At 29.9% G+C, this 22,200-nt stretch overlaps 2 protein-coding genes and 2 pseudogenes across 3 annotated transcripts; 1 reads left to right on the plus strand and 3 right to left on the minus strand.

Annotated features, from left to right (window-relative positions):
- The first annotated feature begins 209 nt into the window (after window positions 1–209).
- LOC124929702 lies at window positions 210–2,157 on the plus strand (annotated as a pseudogene).
- Window positions 2,158–2,492: 335 nt separating this feature from the next.
- LOC124932415 (chorismate mutase 1, chloroplastic-like) lies at window positions 2,493–4,368 on the minus strand. 2 transcript variants are annotated; one of them, XM_047473040.1, is made up of 5 exons: window positions 4,201–4,368; window positions 3,232–3,423; window positions 3,019–3,128; window positions 2,842–2,938; window positions 2,493–2,756 (listed from the first exon to the last, which is right to left on the minus strand). In XM_047473040.1, the coding sequence occupies exons 2-5, from the start codon at window positions 3,386–3,388 to the stop codon at window positions 2,713–2,715; spliced, it is 408 nt and encodes a 135-aa protein (XP_047328996.1). In that variant the 5' UTR covers window positions 3,389–3,423; window positions 4,201–4,368; the 3' UTR covers window positions 2,493–2,712. The 2 variants fall into 2 exon arrangements, with proteins under 2 accessions (XP_047328996.1, XP_047328995.1); XM_047473039.1 differs by lacking the exon at window positions 4,201–4,368 and adding an exon at window positions 3,530–3,629.
- A 2,064-nt stretch (window positions 4,369–6,432) lies between these two features.
- Window positions 6,433–7,922, minus strand: LOC124932696 (annotated as a pseudogene).
- Window positions 7,923–10,154: 2,232 nt separating this feature from the next.
- On the minus strand, window positions 10,155–15,481 carry LOC124931535 (cytochrome P450 CYP72A219-like). The gene is made up of 5 exons (XM_047472021.1): window positions 15,235–15,481; window positions 11,537–11,754; window positions 11,084–11,322; window positions 10,645–11,017; window positions 10,155–10,583 (listed from the first exon to the last, which is right to left on the minus strand). The coding sequence occupies exons 1-5, from the start codon at window positions 15,473–15,475 to the stop codon at window positions 10,155–10,157; spliced, it is 1,500 nt and encodes a 499-aa protein (XP_047327977.1). The 5' UTR covers window positions 15,476–15,481.
- Window positions 15,482–22,200: the final 6,719 nt, after the last annotated feature.

Raw genomic sequence — 22,200 nt, forward strand, 5'->3', positions numbered from 1 at the left:
ATTTTATTTTTATATGTAACACTTATTTTATTAAATTTATAAGGATAAAATAATTTTTTTATAATTTTGTAAAGTAGTTTGTTTACTTGTTTTTTTTTAAAATAAGTTTTCATTTTCATGAACACTATAAATAAATTATTATAAATATGTATTATCAAATTTATATTATTTTTTTTTTTCAATCTTGATTTGCATAAAATTTCGAAACTATGATTCTGGTTGAACTAGAGAAACCGGATTCCCAGTCTTCATAGAATTTTATATACATAACCGTAACCTATATAAAATATATTTCAATTAATTTAATAAAATGTTCGACCTCTTTGAAATATAAAAATGATAACAAATTTTAATTTGATTATTATTATTTTCTAGAAAATCATATATAATCAATCAATGATTTATAATCTTTATGGCTCAAACTAAATCATCCTGTTTCTTTCGGGAAATTTGATAATATAACCCTAAAAAGAAGCTAATTTTGATATTTAACCTTCGTAATAAACTTTTTGATTTTTAACCCTTTTTTTAAATTTTTTCCAATTTTACCCTTAATAACTTTTTTACATATTTTTTTTTCTTTTTTTTTTCTTCCTTTTCTTTTCCTTCCTTTCCCTCCCATTTCCTTTCTTTCTTCCCGTTTTCCTCTTCCCCTGAAGCCGCGGCGACCGTTGGCTTTCCCCGAGCATCCCGACCATTCTTCCGGTCCCTTTCTTCCTGCCGAGCATCCCGACGATCGCCAAGCCACAGACGGACGATCTCCAAGCACCAGCCGGACGTTCTTTGTTTCTCGTTCTCGTTCGAATCATTCAGAGACCTATACTTGTGTCTGCTACTGGCTGGGCAAATGCAGCAACCATAGATGTCATCTATGATTTACTACACATAAAGGGTCGCAATGACATTCCTGTTGGTCTAGGAGATGTACTTCCAATGAACCAATCTGACTCTATTTTCTCGGCTGTTGGTGATTGCAAGTACACTCAAGCTATCCCTAATGGTAATGGTGGATTCCTCGACTCAGACACCCTTTATGGATTAGCTCGTGATTTACCACGAAGCCCACGAAGGTAAACTGTCCTTGTAAATTGCATTTAAAGATTGTTTGGGTAAAAAAACGACAAAAGCATTTAACCTTTATTATTTTTCTTTTGGTTTCAGGTTTACTTCTGAGAACTCAGTAAAATATGGAGCTCCTCGGGATACTGATCATCCTGAACTTATATAAAAAATCTTGACGGTTCTGGATGTGATGCAGGAGGTCTTTATAAATGGTGGACACATAAGAAGTGGTGATCATAAAAATACAGAAAATGGCAATATCTTTACAATTCCCGCAAACAAATTTGCAGAATTCAACATGTTTCTTGATCCCATGGCTGCGAAAACAGTTTTCGAATCTGATCTTAACATCACACTTATCCCATTGAGTGTCCAGCGTAAGCTCAGTGAATTCCCCGTGATTCTAGAAAGGCTTCGTATCAACAAGAAGACGCCCGAAGCTTTTTTAGCTAAACGATTACTGTCTCGTCTATACAAGCTGCAACAAAAGAAACACAGATATCAACATGTGGTAAGTTGACATCCATTCATTGGTTGGTTACACTAGTTTGTATACAATAAATAATTGGCATTTGTTTATGTTATTCTGCAGGGCATGTTTTAAGGTGAAATATTAGGTGCAGTAGTAATGGCTGGCGACCGTCTCAAATTTATAGAGAAGTCTGTTGTAGTAATGGCAATGGGATTAGAATCTGAAGATGGGCAGACAATTATTACTGATGCTAATATGGGAAAAATGGTTAGAATTTTGGAAAATGTGGATTCAATTGCATGCTATGATCATTTTGTGGCTCGGCTAGCCGACAGACAACAATCGGCAGTTGTTGGAAGTCTTGAGGAACAGAAACAAACATGGAGCAAACCACCCAAGTGAACCTACAATCGGTTAGACAAAGTTGTGAACCTACAATTGGTTAGACAAAGTTTCAGCTTAGCAAATTTGTTGGAATTTTGTATGCTTATTTTAGTTTGTTATTCAGTGGATTATTATATTCTGTCTCATGAAATTAGTTTGTATTAATTATGATACTAAATCTAAGTTTCATTTTTAGCTAATTATTAACAAGTAACTTGAATCTTAAACTTAGTTAACATATATAATTAATAGATGGATCTGGAAATGAATACAAACAGCAGAGCAGTTAGTGTTATCCAGTTCATACTTGTTTCATTAGGCGTCCTCTTCCTTATTACACTTTCATTTTCTTTTCTCAAAAGATCAATAATAATATAAATAAGGAAATCATATTGAAATCTGAAATAAACATACAAATATAATTAATTAATATAAGATTAAGACATCATTCATTGGTCGGCAATAGATAAGACTTTGTTTTGTTCTAAAACAGGGGAGGCCAAACATTAGGGCATTGATTTATAATACATAAGTAGTAAGTAATCTAATAACATATTATTATTATTATTATTATTATTATTATTATTACATGTCAATCAAGTCTTCTTAACAAATACTCAACTTGAACTTCCTTTGTCAATGGCATGATCCAATCTCCATACAAATCCCCAACCAAGTTTGGTTTTATTCTGTAATTCGGATCTGAACCTGAAACCAGTTCATCTCCCTGATTAATCACCACTTCTTGACCATGAGTTTTCGATTTTATCTCCACCATTCTCTTCACTGCTTCTTCAACCATTGGATATGTAAGTAAATCCATCAGCCATTTTCGGTCCTACAACAAAGACAATATCAAAAGTTCATTAATTGACCTCTATTGTAACAACTAACAGGAACTTTATGTAAGTGCTCCCACACACTTAGTTGTGCTTTTATTGCACTTGTATAGTCCTCGGGCGAAGCTCGAAACTTAGCCTCTGCTACAAATTTCCCATAGTGAATTCTCTTCGAAAGGGCCTGGAAGAAGAATTGACACGAATTCGTCAAATTGATCAATGGGGATACCATATCTATATCTATATCTTTATAGACTATACCTGAAGACAAATTGTGTCACATACTGCTGTTGATCCACAATTACCATCATCTCCTTCCTTAACCAATCTGGGAAGAAGGTTTTTAAAGTACATATATATCCCATACTTTCCTGTTAATATTGATCAGGCGACCAATTAGATGAAGAACCTGACAAAGAACCAGCATAAGATCAACTAGATGAATGATGAACACTAAATATTGAACTAGTTTACCTGTGGATACTTTAAAGGTGGATACACGAGCATGAAGCTTCTCAGTTTCTTTGACCATAAACTCAACCAAAGACCCGCTAAACCCATCAACTGGAAAAGCATTAGGATCATTCAATAATCCTAATGGATGAGTCACATTAGAGTTAAGGACAACCATTTGTGAAACATGCGCACTGTAAAGCTTTGAGTTCCCTTAAAGAAAACAAGAATTACAATAAAATTAGCTATAATCTCCACAGTGGCTTCACCAAAAACTGAAGAAGAATCATGTTCAATCCAAATATGGGCTGTTCTCTACCATCGGTTGCATGCAAATGACATATAGAGTAATAAATGACTGAAAAAACAGCTTTGTGCATGATCCTCCGGCCAGGTGAAACCATTTTAGTTTTTAATATTCCTATACTCTTCTAGCTAGATTAGCAAACACAAGAGGATTGTGAGAAATGATAATACACAAGAAGCTATCTTAACTTGTAAGAACTTCACAACAGAAATTCAATTCTTCTATTGGAAAATTCCACGCCCCCGCCCCACGCCCACGCCCACGCCCACGCCCACGCCCCACGCCCCACGCCCACGCCCACGCCCACGCCCACGCCCACGCCCACGCCCACGCCCACGCCCACGCCCACGCCCACGCCCACGCCCACGCCCACGCCCAACGCCCAACGCCCAACGCCCAACGCCCAACGCCCAACGCCCAACGCCCAACGCCCAACGCCCAACGCCCAACGCCCAACGCCCAACGCCCAACGCCCAACCCCAAGCCCCACGCCCCACGCCCCACGCCCCAGCCCCAGCCCCAGCCCAAACCCCACGCCCAAACCCCACGCCCAAACCCTAAACTAACTAAGCATTTCCGAAATGAAGCAATCCCTAAACTAAACTTCAGTAATCTAGGCATATTGCAGTAATCATTAATCCCTAAACTAAACTAAATGATTAGAACGAGAAAGGAGAACTAACCTCAGGTCTCTGAATGATTCGAACGAGAAACGAAGAACGTCCGGCTGGTGCTTGGAGATCGTGCTTGGAGATCGTCCGGCTGTGGCTTGACGATCGTCGGGATGCTCGGCAGGAAGAAAGGACCGGAAGAATGGTCGGGATGCTCGGGGAAAGCCAACGGTCGCCGCGGCTTCAGGGGAAGAGGAAAACGGGAAGAAAGAAAGGAAATGGGGGAAAGGAAGGAAAAGAAAAGGAAAAGAGGAAAAAAAAAAATATGTAAAAAGGTTATTAAGGGTAAAATTGGAAAAAATTTAAAAAAAGGGTTAAAAATCAAAAAGTTTATTATGGAGGTTAAATATCAAAATTAGCTTCTTTTTAGGGTTATATTATCAAATTTCCCTTTAAAAAAAGGCCTTTACAAAAATGTCTGTCCCTCTTTATTTTTTATTACTTTAAAAAACAAAGAATTTAAAATCATATTCCATAATTTTTTTTATATATTTGAGTTAAATTATTAAATATATATTTTTATTTAAATTTTATAATAAAGTAAAATATTTTTATTGATGAATTATTATAAGCAAAGATTCTTTTGGATGATCACGACCCATATTTCACACAGTATCATGAATCATATTTGTGGAAAAGAAAGGATTGGAGAAAAGAATTTGAAAGAAGAAATAAGGGGATTCTAATCTGATTATATGAAATAATAATAAAAAATAATTCTCTTTATCTTTTTTTTTTTATCATTTCTCTACCAATGAGATGATGTCTGCACACAAAAGTGAAGTATTACTTCCTTTTCTCTTTGTAATGTGACGCTTTCTTAATAAATATATGCACTATCTATACTGATAGCATCGAGCTATCCCAATTTTTTTCCTTATCATTTCTTTTTGTGAATTTTGAGAAGACCATTATTAGTCTTCCAAACTTTATCTTCATATTTTTAAAAAATCATTTATATTAAATTTTATTTCATTTTAACGTCATTCAATTACTTAATTGTTTTCTATAAAATTTAAATAAAAAATATGTAATAATTAAACTAATTAAAAACATAAAAACTTATCTTTCTATTAAACATATAAAAAAAATAAAAATAAAATCCCAATTAACCCAAATCAAACAATATCTTTCAACATAAATTTTGGTCGTTCATCCTTAACAACTCACTAATATTCATCATGTCATCACGTGATATTCATCACGTCATCACGTGCGTCAGTCCTACATTGCTTCCCCCATCAAATTATATATATATATATATATATATATATATATATATATAATTTATTTTTCATGATCAAACTCAAATCTCATGGATATATGCTTTTGTATTTTTTTTAAAATAATTTATGGAAATTAAATAATAATAGTGTTTTTTTAACTTACTATTTATTGTTAATTTTATACAAAATTTCAGATTAATTTTAAAATATATTATTTATTCTAAATATATTTGATAGAGAAATGAAAGAAAAAAGAATTTGGATAAGAAAAAGAAAAGAAGAAGAATGATATATAGTGACACAATTTGAAGGCTGAAAAAAATCTCTTTTTTTTTTCTCTCTTTTCCACATCTTTATTTTCTCTATCATTTTCCCAACCTCAATTTATGTACTCTCTATTTTCTATAATAAATTTTATAAACTTACTAAGGTATTCCATTGATAATAATAAACTTAAAAAATAAAAGATTACGAGTAGTTTGATTGGTCAAGGCTGTGATGTTATGCTTGTTCACCTAATTAAAAAAAGTTATACAAAATTTCAGATTACTTTGCACATATGCCGTGCTATCTATTTAACTAGTAGCTAATCGCTATTATTTATCGACGCTTCATGTTATCGTCGGCAACTTATTGGCGGCGCAGTAAAGTGCCAGTAAACACTTATTGCGACAGTAAAATCTATACTTGTTATTCTATTATATTTCAGCCCATATTCTTTATAGCCTCTTATAAGCTGGTCACAACTTAAAATCTAAGCATTTATATGATTATCTCATTAAATTTTAGTAATTTATTAAGCAAATAAAGCTGTTTCATTTTAATTATTTTGTCATACTTTATTTACATCTCATTTCTCATATTGATATTACTCCCCATTTATTTAGTCATTAATAGAATCTTCAGTTCATATCATATAGCTTTTTAATTACATATAAGATACTCTCCCAATAAAGCTAGAAGAAAAGAGGGATAGCGATAAAGATGACATACATATATATATATATATAATGCTGGTCTATAATTGACGCATAATCAAGGGAGCACCGAATTGAGGCTGAGTAGTGGCTACGGGACAAGGAGCATGGGCATAAGTTGGGGAAAGCTCAAATGAGAATCGTTGAAGAATCATGGTCACCACCATCTTAGCCTCTACTAAAGTGAAATTCTGGCCGATACAAACCCTTGGCCCACAACTAAAAGGGAAATAGGAGACGGGACATTTTGTTGCATTCGATATTCCATTTGCAAATCTCTCTGGCTTGAATTCTTTTGCGTCGTCCCCCCACATCTCTTTATCATGGTGAAATAACACTATGGGCAATGATATTGTTGTCCCAGCTTGCAAATGAAGCGATTCTCCTAGTTTCATGTCTTTCGCAGTGATTCTAGTGAGTTCGGCCACAGGTGGATAGAGTCTTAGCACCTCGTTTATTATCATTGTAACCTGAAAAGTGTAGAATTTAACATTTTGACAGCATGACTCCTTCAGCTAAGTGTCTAAATTAAACTTACAATCTTAAGGCGATTAAGTCCATCAAAATTGGGTTTTCCTTCCTTTCCAAATTCATTACAGACTTCTTCTCTAGCTCGATGTTGCCATTCTTGGTGTTGAGCCAAAAGAACCATTGTCCAGAGAAGTAAAGTTGCAGTAGTCTCTTGTCCAGCAAAGTAGAAGAGTTTGCATTCTTGGATGACCTCATTCATTGTCATCCCCATTAACTTCCCATCTTGTTTTTCATTGAAATTGGATTCTAATAATATGGTTAACAAGTCTTGATTGTTTTTTCCCCATTTTTTAAGGCATGCACTCTTTTATTGATTACATTAATGAGTAGATGTTCCAATTGTTTAGCTATCTTCTTCATTCTCATGTTTCTCTTTGTTGGAAGAAACCTAAATCGAGATAGTATTTAGTAACAACAAATTAATATCCATATGTGCTTCAATATATAATATAGTTATTATTAAGTTACCTCCATCCCGGGATGTATAGTTCGTTTAAAAGTGGAATGACGATATTAGCTTGTAGCGTTAGAAGCTGAAATATCTTCCTTCCTTCTTCATAGGAGCTACCAAATGCAGCTCGCGAAATCACATCGGCTGTCAATTTGTATAAATATGGCCAAACATCCACTTCTTTGGACACTTTCAATTCCTTTTCCCATGCACTTATCATCTCAAGGCAACTCACATGAAATGCTGGAACCATAAGCTACACAAAGAAAAACAGAGACAGGCAACATGTAAAGGATTTAGACAGGTGCGTTTATATAAAGGAAATTAATTTGTCACCTTTATTCTCTCCATACGAAAAACCGGGTTGATAATTTTTCTATGCTTGATCCATTGATCGTGTTCATGGTTTGAAAGTCCATCGATCAACAGTTTTATGAAGGGGTTGGTCTTCGGCTTGATATAGTTAAAATTCTTTGACAACACCTCCTTCATTAGATCCGGCTCTGTAATGTGTACTCTTGGTATGTTTCCAAACCACATGAATGTTTTCTTTCCTATATTTTGTTATACAAATTAATTAAACACACAAATATGTATTAGTTGCATCTCCTTTTCTAAGGAAAAGAAAGGAAGAATGAAGGAAGGATCGAAACATATACACACATACCATAAGTGTTGATGATTTTGTGAGTGAAGGGGACGAGACGAGGAACAATGTCGTCTGAGATTGAAATAGGGTTGGTCCGGTTCTGTTTGGTTATGGCGTTGCAATCTTTGAGGTCTCCAAACAAGACCCTATAAGGATTCCCCTTAAAGCCTTGGGTTCTAAGATGGTTCTCCATTCTCTTGGGCTTGAACCAAATCCATTCAAGAATTCTCCATCCCCACCATGTAACCACTGCCACTACCAGAATATAGCTTACTATATTGGTCATGATCAACTCATACATATTTCTGTTTTGTTTTGGTTTAAGATGAGGCCAACTACTTCTTGATGCTTTTATAAAATCACTCAAGGGTAAAATGGGAATTTAAGAGAAAGGTTATTTTACTTTCAATTACACAATTAGAGTTTGACACTTTAGAACAACTTATATAATGAGACCAACCTTACCCACAAAGAATCAAACTAATGTTGAATCTTTTATAGAAATAATTTTATAAGTTTTTTCAAATTTGAACCACCGCTACCGATCTAGTTCCCAAAATTTGTTGAAAATTACTTCGACTCGAGGTTGTCTTTCTCCTAAGAGAATCTCATACCAACATTTAATCTTAAAACTATTTAAACATGTAATGAAATGAAAAACAAAAACAATTGACCAAAAAAAATTATAGTTATTATCCTCTTGTATGTATAGTTTATAATATTTGAAAAATCTTTTTCAATAACTTGAGATTAGAATAAGACATCACAACCTCTATATTATTAATTCAAAATTTTACAAATATATATAACAATAATTAGTTATACTTTTTCTATATTTATGCAAAAAAGTATCAATATCATCTATACAAGCATGCACACAAATATCAAATATCATCCATAATCGAAAACTGGCTTTCACAATACAAAGTTGATGCATGCCCAATGCCTACCACTTTTTCTTATTTTAGGTAGTGTTTTATTAATTTAATTTACTATCTATATCATGCTATTATAGAAAACTGACTTTGAATACAAAATTGATGCATGCCCACTTGACCAGTGCACCATTGATCTTTCTTATTTTGGATGTTTTTTTTCTTATTATATTTTATTGACTATTTATGTCATGCTATTATTTTTATTTAAATAGCAATATTCATATATATTATTTTTTAAGTGAAAATAAAAGTCATATTATAAAATAAAGTATCAATAATTTGTTTGTATAATGAAGAAAGAATATATCAAAGAAAAAATAATTAAAAATCATTTTTGTATGTGCATGCTATGGGTGTTTTTTTAATTTATTATTTGTTTGGATGATATTTTTTTTTTGAGATATATATGACTGATATTGAAATAATTCTTCATTGTTAACACCTAAACATGTTTATTGTTAAATGACGCAATTTAAAGACTAGTTTAACTCCCTAGCTCAAACTCAAGTGACCATTTCCATAAATGTTAGATGATACTATTAAAATTATTTTCAAATGGATTGAAATGTACCTTTTTATTTCTTATGTTATTGTTGAAGTTTCATTAGATTTGATTGTCCATAATTATATATTTGCATTTATAATTTTTTTATGTACTAATGTTAATATTTTGTAAATTAAAAAAATATATAAAGTGTAGTATTTTCCAAATTCTGAAATTTACAAGTGTCGCTAATTAACGTCGCAAAATCTCTTGTCAAATAAACGTCGGAATGTTTTTTTGCTCATTCCAGACACACTTATATCCGCCGCTAAAACATATTTCCGACACATTCTTTAACTTTCATTTTTTGCGCCGGTAAATGTGAAATATTTTGTAGGGACTGTTTCACATCTCCAAAATTGGTCAACAAGGACTTGCCTCCTTCGACACATTTCTTGAATTTAATCATCCATATATCTTTCTAATATATATATGGCCCCGAATCATAATAGAACATTAAAATCACGATAACTGCAGACATTGAAATCACGATAACTGCAGACATTGGATTACATAAAAGTAGCGGTCTTAACAAAATTGGAATGAAAAGGATAATTATAATATCCAGGTTGCTCTATACTTGATGCATAATCAAGTGATCAGGTAAACATTAGGGGAAATTAAATTTAAAAAGGATAACAATAACTGGTCTATAGTCGATGCAGAATGAATGGAGCACCAAACTGAGGCTTAATAGTGACGATGCGATAAGGAGCATGGGCATAAGAAGGAGAAAGCTCAAATGAAAATCGTTGAAGAATCATCGCCACTGCCATCTTAGCCTCTAGTAAAGCAAAATTCTGCCCGATGCAAACCCTCGGACCCCAACCAAAAGGGAAATAGGAGACATGACCTTTTGTTGCATTGGATATTCCTTCTGCAAATCTCTCTGGCTTGAATTCTTTAGCATCTTCCCCCCATATCTCTTTATCATGGTGTAACAATAGAATGGGCAATGATAATGACGTCCCAGCTTGCAAATGAAGTGATTCTCCTAGTTTCATGTCTTCCTCAATGATTCTAGTCATCTCAATAATAGGTGGATACAGCCTTAGAACCTCGTTTAGTATCATTGTTACCTGATCAACATGAAAAGGTAATTAATATACTTATTAGTGTATTATAAATGATTAAACTTACGATCTTAAGGCGGTTGATTCCATCAAAATTGGGATCGCCATCATTTCCAAATACTCGAAGGACTTCTTCTCTAGCTCGGTGTTGCCATTCTTGATGTTGAGCCAAAAGAACCATTGTCCAAAGAAGTAAAACCGCAGTAGTCTCTTGGCCAGCAAAGTAGAAGAGTTTGCATTCTTCGATCACCTCTTTAATGGTCATACCCTTTATCTCCCCTTGTTTGAAATTGGATTCTAATAATATGCTTAACAAGTCTTCATTGTTTGTTTCACCATTTTTCAAGCCTTCAACTCTCTTATTGATCATATTAGTTAGTAGATGTTCTAGTTCTTTCACTATCTTCTTCATTCTCATATTTCTCTTTGTCGGAAGAAACCTACATATATATATATATCGACAATGGTAAAACAAAACTAGTCACTTAAAGTAACAACAAATATACCTCGATCCTGGGATGTATAGCGTGCTTAGAGCTTGAGTGACGAGTCCAGTTTGTAGCGTTAGAAGCTGAAATATCTTCCTTCCTTCTTTATAGGAGCTACCAAATGCAGTTCTTGAAATCACGTCTGCTGACAAATTCTGTAAATATGGCCAAACATCCACCTCTTTCGACTCTTTCAATGCCTTTTCCCATGAATTTATCATCTCAACGCAACTCACGTGGAATGCTGGAAGCATAAGCTAGGGAGATCGAGAAAAGGAGATCACAACTTTAACATATATACATGCTTATTTTTAATTCAAATAGTAAGTTACAAAAGAGAGTTTTGGAGCTGATATTTAACATCTCTAAGGTAAGGTGTTGGCTAATATTTTGTATCCATTGAGCCTATAGTATAGGACATTTATATGTATGAATTTTTTTAAACTAAGGAATAGAGAAGAAATGTGTAACCTTTATCTTCTCCATACGAAAAGCAGGGTTGACGATTTTCCTATGCTTAGCCCATTGATCATGTTCATAGATACCAAGTCCACCGACCAACATTCTTCCAAATGGGTTGCTCTTCGGCTTTAGATAGACGAAATTCTTCGACATCACCTCCTTCACCAGTTTTGGCTCCATAATGTGTACTCTTGGCATATATCCGAACCACATGAATGTTTTCTTTCCTATATTTTGTTGTACAAATGTAACAAACACCCATATAATAATATACTTAAAAATACTAAATTATGTACTATATTTATAATATAATTTCATTTTTTTTTGAAAATTGAGACGTTTTTACATTGCAACCCGACCCAAGGTATATACCGTGGGCTAATATCCATCAATACTACGAAGAAATGAGCACAACAATATCAGGTCATTACAAAATAAAGAAACATAAACTAATCAAAACATGTCATAAGTGCTGAAACGAATATTAATCTTAATATTTTTAGTGGTAAGGTATGTTTTTCAGTTCTTACCCACTCCGTGTTTCTCTTTTCTATTTGGATTTATAATATAAATTATATAATTATATATGAACAACTTATAATAAATAACATTTATAAATGACCCTCAATCAAACTTGTGGAGTAAATTAATTAAATATTGAATGCCTGATAAAACTGAAACTGAAATTTTCATATTGAAAAAATATTAATACGTTTAGTTTTTCTTTTAATAGATAAAAAACAACTTCATTATTAAGAAATACCAATAATTAATTCATAAGATATAGTTTAAATTGGATTTTTTAAACTTAAAATTAAATGTATCTAGTTTAGTTCACACTTTAAATGTTTTAAATGAAAGTGAGTCATAGACAACAATGAAAACAAGGATATATATAAATAACAAAATAAAACTACCTCATACCCATGTTAGAAAATAACATGGAAATAAAAGCAAAAAAAGAAACTAATTAAATTAAATAATTTAAAGTGAATTATTATTTGGTAAATCTTCATAACAATTATAATGATATTTGAAAATTGGTAAGTGAAAAGTGAGTAAATTTTTGACATTTAATATGTAAAATATTATTGAATTAAATAAAATTTTATCATGTGAAAATGGAACAAATTTTGGACATATATATAATATAAAAGGTGTAATCTATGGAGTACGTAAATAAAACTTTATGAACTGAAAAGTGAATTAAAAACAAAAGATAAATTAAGAAGTGTATTAAAAGAAGATTGTTTGACTAAATTTTGAATCATAATACATATATTTTTTAAATGACAATATTTTACCAAATAATTTATTTATTCTAGGAAGAAGTATACTAAAAGGTCACATTGAGTCATAGTTTGCATGCATCCCTTTGTTATTATTTTTTTTAGTTAATTTGAGAATGAGTTGTGAAAGTTGAATTTATTTAGAGTTTGATTATAAAATTCTTTGAGATTTTGATTTATTTAATGATATGACAGTCTATAAATAATAAATAAATAAAATAGGAAAGCAATGAAGGAAGGCATGCAATGAAGCAATGAAGGAAACCATAGGTGTTGATAGTTTTCTGAATCAAGGGGAGGAGACGATGAATATTGATGTTGTCCGAGGGGTTGGTTTGGTTTTGTTTGGTCATGGTCGCGGAATCTTTGAAGTTTCCAAACAATATTCTATAAGGATTCCCTTTTATGCCTTGGCTTTCCAGATCATGCTTCTCCATCCTCCTCGGTTTGAGTCACATCCATTCCAGAGTTCTCCATTCCCACTACCCCGCCACCGCTAGCACCACAGCCATCGCCAATACGTACGTAGCTCCCTTTGTCGGTTAACTCATACATGGTTTTGTGATGGAGAAAGAAAAGAAACAAAGGATGAAGTTCAAAAGAGAAAGAAGGATGAAGAAGTTCTCAAGAGATTTGTAGAAGTTCCTAATTGTAAAATTTCATTTTGCCCACTAAATTTTTATTAAATGATCATTTTGTTTCCTCGCCTTGTTTTAGGATCACTTTTATTCACATACTTGTAAATTAAAGTGGGCTCAAAGACTTAATTACACTATCATCATTTAACTATTAGTTAATTTTGTAATTAACTTATTAAATTATATCAATGCAACTTATGCATCTCTTTGATATCAATTTTTTTCTTTCTAATGTGCATGTCTACAGTTTAAAGAAGTTGGTCAATTATAAGTAATGAAATGAATCAATTTGAACATTTTTAAAAGTTTAAGAAGCAAATGAGTTTTTGATACAAAATGAAGGATCAAAATGAATTTCCATATATTTTAAGGTGCCCTAAATAGTATACATATATATAATATATTTATTTTAATGCTAATTGATTGTCAATAGTTGACCATTATATATTATCTTAGTACCTTTTAAAAAAAAAATGTATTGTCTTATAATTAATAGCTAATATATATATATATATATTATTTTCTTTTGGTCAAACAAGGAGTGAAGATTGTATATTAATTTTCATTAATGATTTCTAGAATTTTCTAATAATTTAAAAAAATAATACAAAATTATTTCATTACTCAAGCAAGGCCTGCCAACAAGTTCTTGGACTAAGACATTCCATTCCTAAAAATTAAGAACTTAATTTTGTTTAGTTATTAATTCAAACCTTCACTAAAAATAAATTTTTTTATTAATTTTTTAAACTAGATTTAAGAAAGAAAAACAAATTCACATTTTTTCAACTGCGTAGACTGGAGCAGTACAAAAATTGAGACCGAATTTGCAAGCAATAAACATAGATTTTTTTTTTAAATTTTATGAAAGTTGAATCGATATCTCACTTCTTATATATTGTGTGATGGAGTAACTATTTATTAAAATTATATATATTTATAAGTATCGGGATTAAAATATTCTACAAACTATATTGTGATAAAAGTGCATTGCTTTTTGTCACAATGTTGTAGACTCAAACTTTTGTGGACTTGACCATTTTAAAGACAAAAAGTTACATGATGAGATTAAAATAAAATTCACTTTTGTTTCAAGCGAGGGCACTCCAGCAATAAATTGTTTTTACAAGTTATTGTTGAAGTTTCATTAGATATGACTGTCCATAATTATACATTTGTATCTTAAAATATAAATATATAGCTAATTTAATGTATTTATAATTATTTTTAGTACTCTTGTTAGTATATATATATATTGTTAATTATTATGTAGATGTTTATATATATATATAGTTTATCTAAAAATTATTGAACCGACCCAAGTATAACAAATAAGGTGACATGAGAAAACTCAAAACCTATCTACACGTAAATCGATAATAAGATAATCTATTTTATAGGGGAGAGTAAATATATATTGAAAAAAAAACATTTGAAAATTTAATCTATCAAGGTGAGAGAGGCGTGATAAGATTAAAAATGAATAGTTTGAACATCGATTATAAAACTTATAAGTTTCTTCGGTGCGCGCCATATGACGTTATATATATATATGAAGACTAATTAGTTGTCAAACACATGTGAGGATGAATACTAATTAATTAAAAAATGAAAATGGTATCATTCTTTGACTATATATAATATTTACCTAGAGTTTGATTATAAAATTATTGAAGCCATTTTAGTTTGAGATTTTGATTTAAGTTTCTAAATAAAATAGGAAAGCAAATGAAGGAAATTAATTAGGCATGCATTGATCTAACAAGAGATATATACAAACCATAGGTGTTGATGGTTTTCTGAATGAAGGGGAGGAGACGAGGAATGATGTCGTCTGAGATAGCGATAGGGTTGGTTTGGTTTTGTTTGGTCATGGCCGCGGAATCTTTGAAGTCTCCAAAAAATATTCTATAAGGATTCCCTTTTATGCCTTGGCTTCTCAGATGTTTCTCCATCCTTTTCGGCTTGAGCCACATCCATTCCAGAGTTCTCCATCCCCACCACCCCGCCACCGCTACCATCACTGTCACCGCCAACGCCAATACAACATAGATCCCTTTGTCGGTTAACTCATACATGATTTTGTGATGGAGAAAGAAACAAGGGATATATAGTTCGAAAGAGAAAGGGGAAGAAGGATGAGGAAGTTCTACAGAGATTTGTAGAAGTTCCTTATTGCTAAACTTCATTTTGCCCACTAAATTTTATATTAAATGATCATTTTGTCTAGTTAACTTGTTGTAAGATCGCTTTGATTCACATACTTGTAAAAATGGCTCAAAAGACTTAATTACACTATGTTAAATTATTAAATTATATCTATGCAATTTATGCAGCTCCTTAATATCAATTTTTTATTTTTTATTTTCTAATGTGCATGTCAAAATTTAAGAAGTTGGTCAATTATAAGTAAGAATGACAATGTGACGGATTGGAAGGGGAATGCAATAATCATTTATGCTCTATTCTACTTTGGGAATTTTTTTTACTACCATTATTGACTCGTTCGATGTTAAGAAATTCTTACGGAACCGTCATATTATATTATTTAAAAAAAAGAAAAATAAATTTTTTGATAAAAAATTTTAAACAAATAATATTATATATTAAAAATTTATATTATTATAAAGATTTTTTTTTATAAAATATGAAGAATAAATAAATATATTAGTGATGTATATATTATTGTGTTTATAGGTGTTCGAGATAAAATCGCGGTAAGATCGGGACATATAACACATATACTATTCCGGTAAACTACCGATCAAATCGAAGAAAAACGGGACAATTTGAATCGATAATTCTCGTCCCAAATTATTATTAATGAAATGAATCAATTAGAGGCTTTTTAAAAGTTTAAGAAGCAAAAAGAGATTTTGATGCATATTGAAGGATCCAAATGAATTTCCATAACATTTAAAGAACATTTAAGGTGCCCTAAATAATATATATAACTAGGAAAATTTTTGTGTGCGTTATGTATACGAATAAAAATATAACTAAAAGAAATTTAATAATAAAAATAATAATATGTATTCAATGTTTAAATTCTTAATAAATCACAAATAAAAATAGAACGCTCTCATTCAACATTTTATTTACTTCAGTAAAACAACTTATCTTCTCACATATCTCATCACATATTTTTTCTGAATGAACCCCTCATTTCGTGACCTTACACATTCACTTTGGTCAATCAAATATTTGATTCATATTTTTTAATATTTATTATTGTGACCTCACACTTTGGTCAATAATATATTTAATTCATATTTTTTTAACCACTTTCAATTGATATACCAGCCTATTATCCCTCGACAAACCACATCCCAAGTACACTTGGTTAAAGAGTTATACTTGTTTTGTTATGTTGCAAGTTCGAAACACACATATAATATTTTAAATTTTATTTTTAATCGTTTTAAGTATATATGGGCGGATCAACCCACAATCCGACCCAAGTATTCATTTACTCTTACATATATATCTAAATTAACCACAGTTCTCGACCCGGCAATCCGGACATTTTAAAAATTACGCATCATTATATATATATATATATATAAATTAGTTAGTTAAAAAGTTGAACTTACATTGTTAAAATGTTCCGGGTTCATCAAATTTTGTGTTGAATTTAAAATATAAAGTGTTATTAGCCTAGTTGGTTAAAATGTTATATACTTGTTGTTTAGGTTGTAAGTTCAAAACACTCGTATAGCATTTTAAATTTTATTTTTAACCGTTTTAAGTATATATGGACGGGTCAACCCACAATCCGACCCAAGTATTCATTTACTCTCACATATATATCCAAATCAACCACAATTCTCAACTCGACAATTTAAACACTTTAAAAATTAAGCATTATTATATAGATTTTTTAATGCTCATGTTAATACTAATTGATTCAAAATAACCATTATGTACATATTTTATATTTTATCTTAGTACCTTCTTAGAAAAAGTATTGTCTTATATAATTATCATTAGCTGTTGTATATTATTTTCATTAAAGATATCTAGAATTTTCTAATAGAATATTTAAAAAACTTATATAAAATCATCTTTTTAAGTGAGGAATTAGTTAGAATAAACCACAAATTAGGAAGATTTAATATTTGGTTTGAATTAAATATCCGAACGAAGTCGAATTCAATTCGAAAAAAATTCAAATTCAAATAAGATTTTTGAGTTAGAGTTTCAAATCGAAAACTAAACTAAAAATCAAATTCATTTTTTAATACTTATTTTAATTATATATTATATAATTTTTTATATATTAATAAAATAATATATTGCAGAATTGAAACAATCGATATGTGAGTCCAATGGGATAGAGTGAAACATCTAAATTATGGTGGCAAAAGAACGATCATGATGTGATGAGCTATGTACGTTTTTTTAATAATTTGAACTTTGATGAATAAAATTTTAAATATAACAATTATGATGTAATAACTTAATGTATTTATTTGGTATTAATGTATTTATTTGGTATGTTTGATTCTTTTAGTTGGTTAGATAAATTAATTGGAAGAAAAAAAATTGAATTCGAATTTTGGTATGTATTTGAAATTCGAATTCAAATTTGACTTAACAATAAAAAGGTAAAAAAAATCGAATTCGGTTTGAATTCAAACCGAAAATAAAATTCGAATCTGTTCAATTTTCAAATTAACTTACAAAAAAAAAGTCGAATTTCATCTCAATTTTCGAATTGAATTTTAAACCAATTCAAATTAAATAAGATTTCGATTTGATTATTGAGTTAGGTTTCAACTCGAAAACCAAACTGAAAATCGAATTCATCTTTTAATATTTATTTTTATTATATATAATTATATATATATAAAAAAAAAATAATCTATTGCAGAATTGAAAAATCGATATTTGAGTCAATTGTTTCAATGGATGTTTATTGAAATATGTTGATGTTGTTTTTTAATTATTTGAATTTTGATATTGGATAAGATTTTAAATATGATAAATATGACATAATAATTTATGTAATTTTTTTATGTTATATTTTTGTAGTTGTTGAAAAATTTGAATTTGGTTAGAATAAATACCGATAATCAAATTCGAATCGATTCAATTTTCGAATTAGCTTAAAAAAAATAAAGCTTCGAATTTTGATTTGAATTCAAATTCAAAATTGACTTGACAATAAAAGTAAAAAAATTGAATTCGGTTTGAATTTAACCGAAAATAAAATTCGAATTGATTCGAATTTCAAATTAACTTTCAAAAATAAAAATTAGAATTTCATCTTGATTTTGAACGAATTTTAAACAAATTCAAATTCAAATAAGGTATTGCATTTAATTTTTGAATTGAGTTTTAACTCGAAAACCAAACTGAAAATCGAATTCATTTTTTATTATTTATTTTTATTACATATAATTATATAATATATAATAAAATAATCTATTACAGAATTGAAAAATCGATATTTGAGTCAACTGTGGTCGATAATATTGAAGTATCAAAATTCTTGTGGCGAAAAAATGTTGATATTGTTCTTTAATGATTTGACTTTGATGGATAAGATTTTAAATACGATAATTATGATGTAATAATTTATGTAATTTGTTTTTTTTATGTTATATTTTTGTAGTCGTTGAAAAAATTGAATTCGAATTCAAATTGATTTGTAATAAAAAAAAATGAATTCGGTTCGAATACAAACCTATAATCAAATTCGAATCGGTTCGATTTTTGAATTAGCTTAAAAATATAAAGATTCGAAGAACCCGAACCAAGGAACTCAAATAATCCGAAAATCGAACCAATCGATGATCACCCTTACTCCACGGTCTTGATTTTTACGTTAATTTAAGACGTTTTAAGAAGAATCGAAGTCATAATCTTTATACTCTTAAAAAATAAATTGGCTAGTTGAACTACCTAGAGGGTATTCTTGTTAATATTTTGTAAATTAAAAAATATATAAATTGTAATATTCTAACAATTCAAAACGTCTCTAGCCCTAAACTAAGTGTGACTACTAACTGTCCTAGACTTTAAGAATCCGGTCAAAATATATATATATATTTGATGCAAAAACCATGTTAAGTAAGCGTCGGAACAAGTATTTCTTCTCGGCGCAATTTGAAACGACGCTAAAACATTTTCCCGACACATTTTCAGCAAGGCTTTATTTTGCACCGGTAAATGTAATATTTGTCACATCTCAGCCAGCAGACAATAAACGAGGATGAACTGCTTCAACTAAGACTTGCCTCCAGATCTTTCATAAAATTCATGAATTCCATCGTTCCTATATTTTTTTAATATATTAAGGCCCCGAATCAATCACTATCTTCCGCTGTCCTTACATGATTCTTATCATTTCTGTAATATAAATGGATCATTTTAAAATAAAAAAAAAACACTATTTCCCACTAAACCATGCCTTGATTTATATATTTAGGGGAAATTAAAAAGAATAATATATAACGGTGTATACTTAACCATGCATAAGCAAGTGCATGTAAGAAGAGGTGGACATATACAAACAAACCATAGGTGTTGATGGTTTTTTGAACGAAGGGGAGGAGACGGGAATGATGTCGTCTAAGATAGAGATAGGGTTGGTTCTACTCTGTTTGATCATGACTAGGGGTGTTCAACTGATCGGTTAACCAGTTAAACAGTTCTGTTAAATCCGCGGTTTATACCTTTTATTTTACAAACCGGTTAACCGACCAATATTGGTATCGGTTTTACCGGTTTTGTTATTCTGGTTTCAGTCGGTTCTGGTCAGTTAACCGGTATATCCGTTAACTGATAATTCAATTTTTAAAATTAATTATAACTGATAATTCAATTTTTAAAATTAATTATTAAATTAATCTTTTTTTCAAAATCTTTGATTACGCGTACTTTTATTCTATTTTCCATTTTTTTAATTTATGTTATAATATATTATATTATTGTAATAATATAATATATTTTAAAAGTTTTTATTTTCAAACTACTATTTATATAAATTATTTTTTTTTAAAAAAATAATTTTTAAAATTTAAAAATAACTAATATATATTATTAAATATTATTTACATTATGTCTAATATTTACCAAAATAACTAATATAAATATATATGATTAAATTATTACAGATTTACTGGTTAAACCGCTAAAAAATAGTTTAATCGATAAACGAACCATTTAACCGGTAAAAAACCGGTTAACTCGAACCTTTAGAATCGGTTAACCAATAAACCGGTAAGATATTGATATTGATATTGATTCAGTTGACTTATCGATTCTGTTTTTTTTCCACATCCCTAATCATGGTATCCTGCATCATCATGGAATCTTTGAGGTCTCCAAATAGGATCCTATAAAAATATCCCTTTTAAGCCTTGTTTTTTCAGATGCTTCTCCGGATACATTCCAGAATTCTTCATCCCCACCATGTCGTCGCCACCGCAGCCACAACCACCAATATGTAGCTCTCTTTCTCAGTCAGATCATACATTATTATTATTTAGTGAGAAAAAAATAAGAAGGGATGAAGAAGTTCTCAATAGATTTATAGGAGATCCAAGATCCTAATTGCAAACTTTATCATGTTAAAAGTTAAAATCCTGATTTTGTCAATATATAATTGAGCATTATTTAATACATTATTCTGAAAAAAAATTGAATATTGTAAAGAGAAAATGTATGTTTATTATTATGATAGATAATACCTATTTATATAATAATTGTAGGAGCAGATTTTTTTTTAAAATCAAGATAAATCACAAATATTCCTAAATAAATCTAATTTATATGGTTTCCATATATATGCAATATATTTTTTAAAGGTTATATTTTTTAAAATAACAATGGGGTGTGTTGGATAACCGTGGAAAATTGAAATTGAAATTGAAATTGGAAATTCAATTCCATTTCCTAAATGTGGTAAAGCATTTAAGATTAAGAATTAGAATTTCAATAGAATTCAAACTTGTGTTTTATAATTCTCAATTCTACCTTTTTAGTTTGAAATTATAATTCTATTTTTTTTTTATATTTTTTAAACAAAAATATAATATTTTTTAAACAAAAATATAATATTTTTTTTCTTTACAACACGATTAACATGTTAAACCGATAACTTTTTTTAATTTAAAAAGTTAAAACATCGAACCGATATTTATTTTAAAAAAATATAGTAATTTAACATTTCGAACTAATATTTGTTTTTTAATTTAGGAGGTTAAATGTCGAAGTGATATTTGTTTTTAATTTAGAAAGTTAAGATGACGAATCGATATTTTGTTTTAATTTAGTAAATTAACATGCCCGACCAATATTTTTTTCTTCATTAAAATCGATTTCTAAACAAAAACTCTTAATACTTGAACTATTCTAATTGGTTGTGTGAAACAAATATTTTGATAATATAGATAATATATTAAATTGGTTTATTATATTTTCTAAACACAAAGAATTGTAATAGAATTATAATTCTATATTTTTTTCAAACATAAAAATTGAACAATTGAACTGTAATTTAATGTCAATTATTTGTGGAATTGAAATTTGAATTATGATATCAACTCCAATTCTACTTATCTAAACATAGTCTTATCAATTCCACTCATTCAATCATACCTTTATGCACATATTTATACACATAGATATGGAGATACTCAAAACTAAAATCAACATTTTAATAATATAGATAATATATATTAAAATTATTTTTATTTTATTTTTATAAATTATAGTTATATAGTTTTTAAACATAAAA

The sequence above is a fragment of the Impatiens glandulifera genome, chromosome 3 (assembly GCF_907164915.1).
Source record: "Impatiens glandulifera chromosome 3, dImpGla2.1, whole genome shotgun sequence".
Taxonomy (NCBI): domain Eukaryota; kingdom Viridiplantae; phylum Streptophyta; class Magnoliopsida; order Ericales; family Balsaminaceae; genus Impatiens; species Impatiens glandulifera.

Excerpts from the sequence above, each read along its gene's own strand:
- LOC124932415 (XM_047473039.1), bottom strand. The coding sequence starts at position 3,614 with ATGGTTTCACCTGGCCGGAGGATCATGCACAAAGCTGTTTTTTCAGTC. Across the intron at positions 2,939-3,018 it reads GTGACACAATTTGTCTTCAG|GCCCTTTCGAAGAGAATTCA; the intron begins GTATAGTCTATA and ends TTCTTCTTCCAG. Across the intron at positions 2,757-2,841 it reads TGCAATAAAAGCACAACTAA|GACCGAAAATGGCTGATGGA; the intron begins GTGTGTGGGAGC and ends TCTTTGTTGTAG.
- LOC124931535 (XM_047472021.1), bottom strand. The coding sequence starts at position 15,475 with ATGGTAGCGGTGGCGGGGTGGTGGGGATGGAGAACTCTGGAATGGATG. Across the intron at positions 11,018-11,083 it reads CTATACATCCCAGGATCGAG|GTTTCTTCCGACAAAGAGAA; the intron begins GTATATTTGTTG and ends ATATATATGTAG. Across the intron at positions 10,584-10,644 it reads GAATCAACCGCCTTAAGATC|GTAACAATGATACTAAACGA; the intron begins GTAAGTTTAATC and ends CATGTTGATCAG.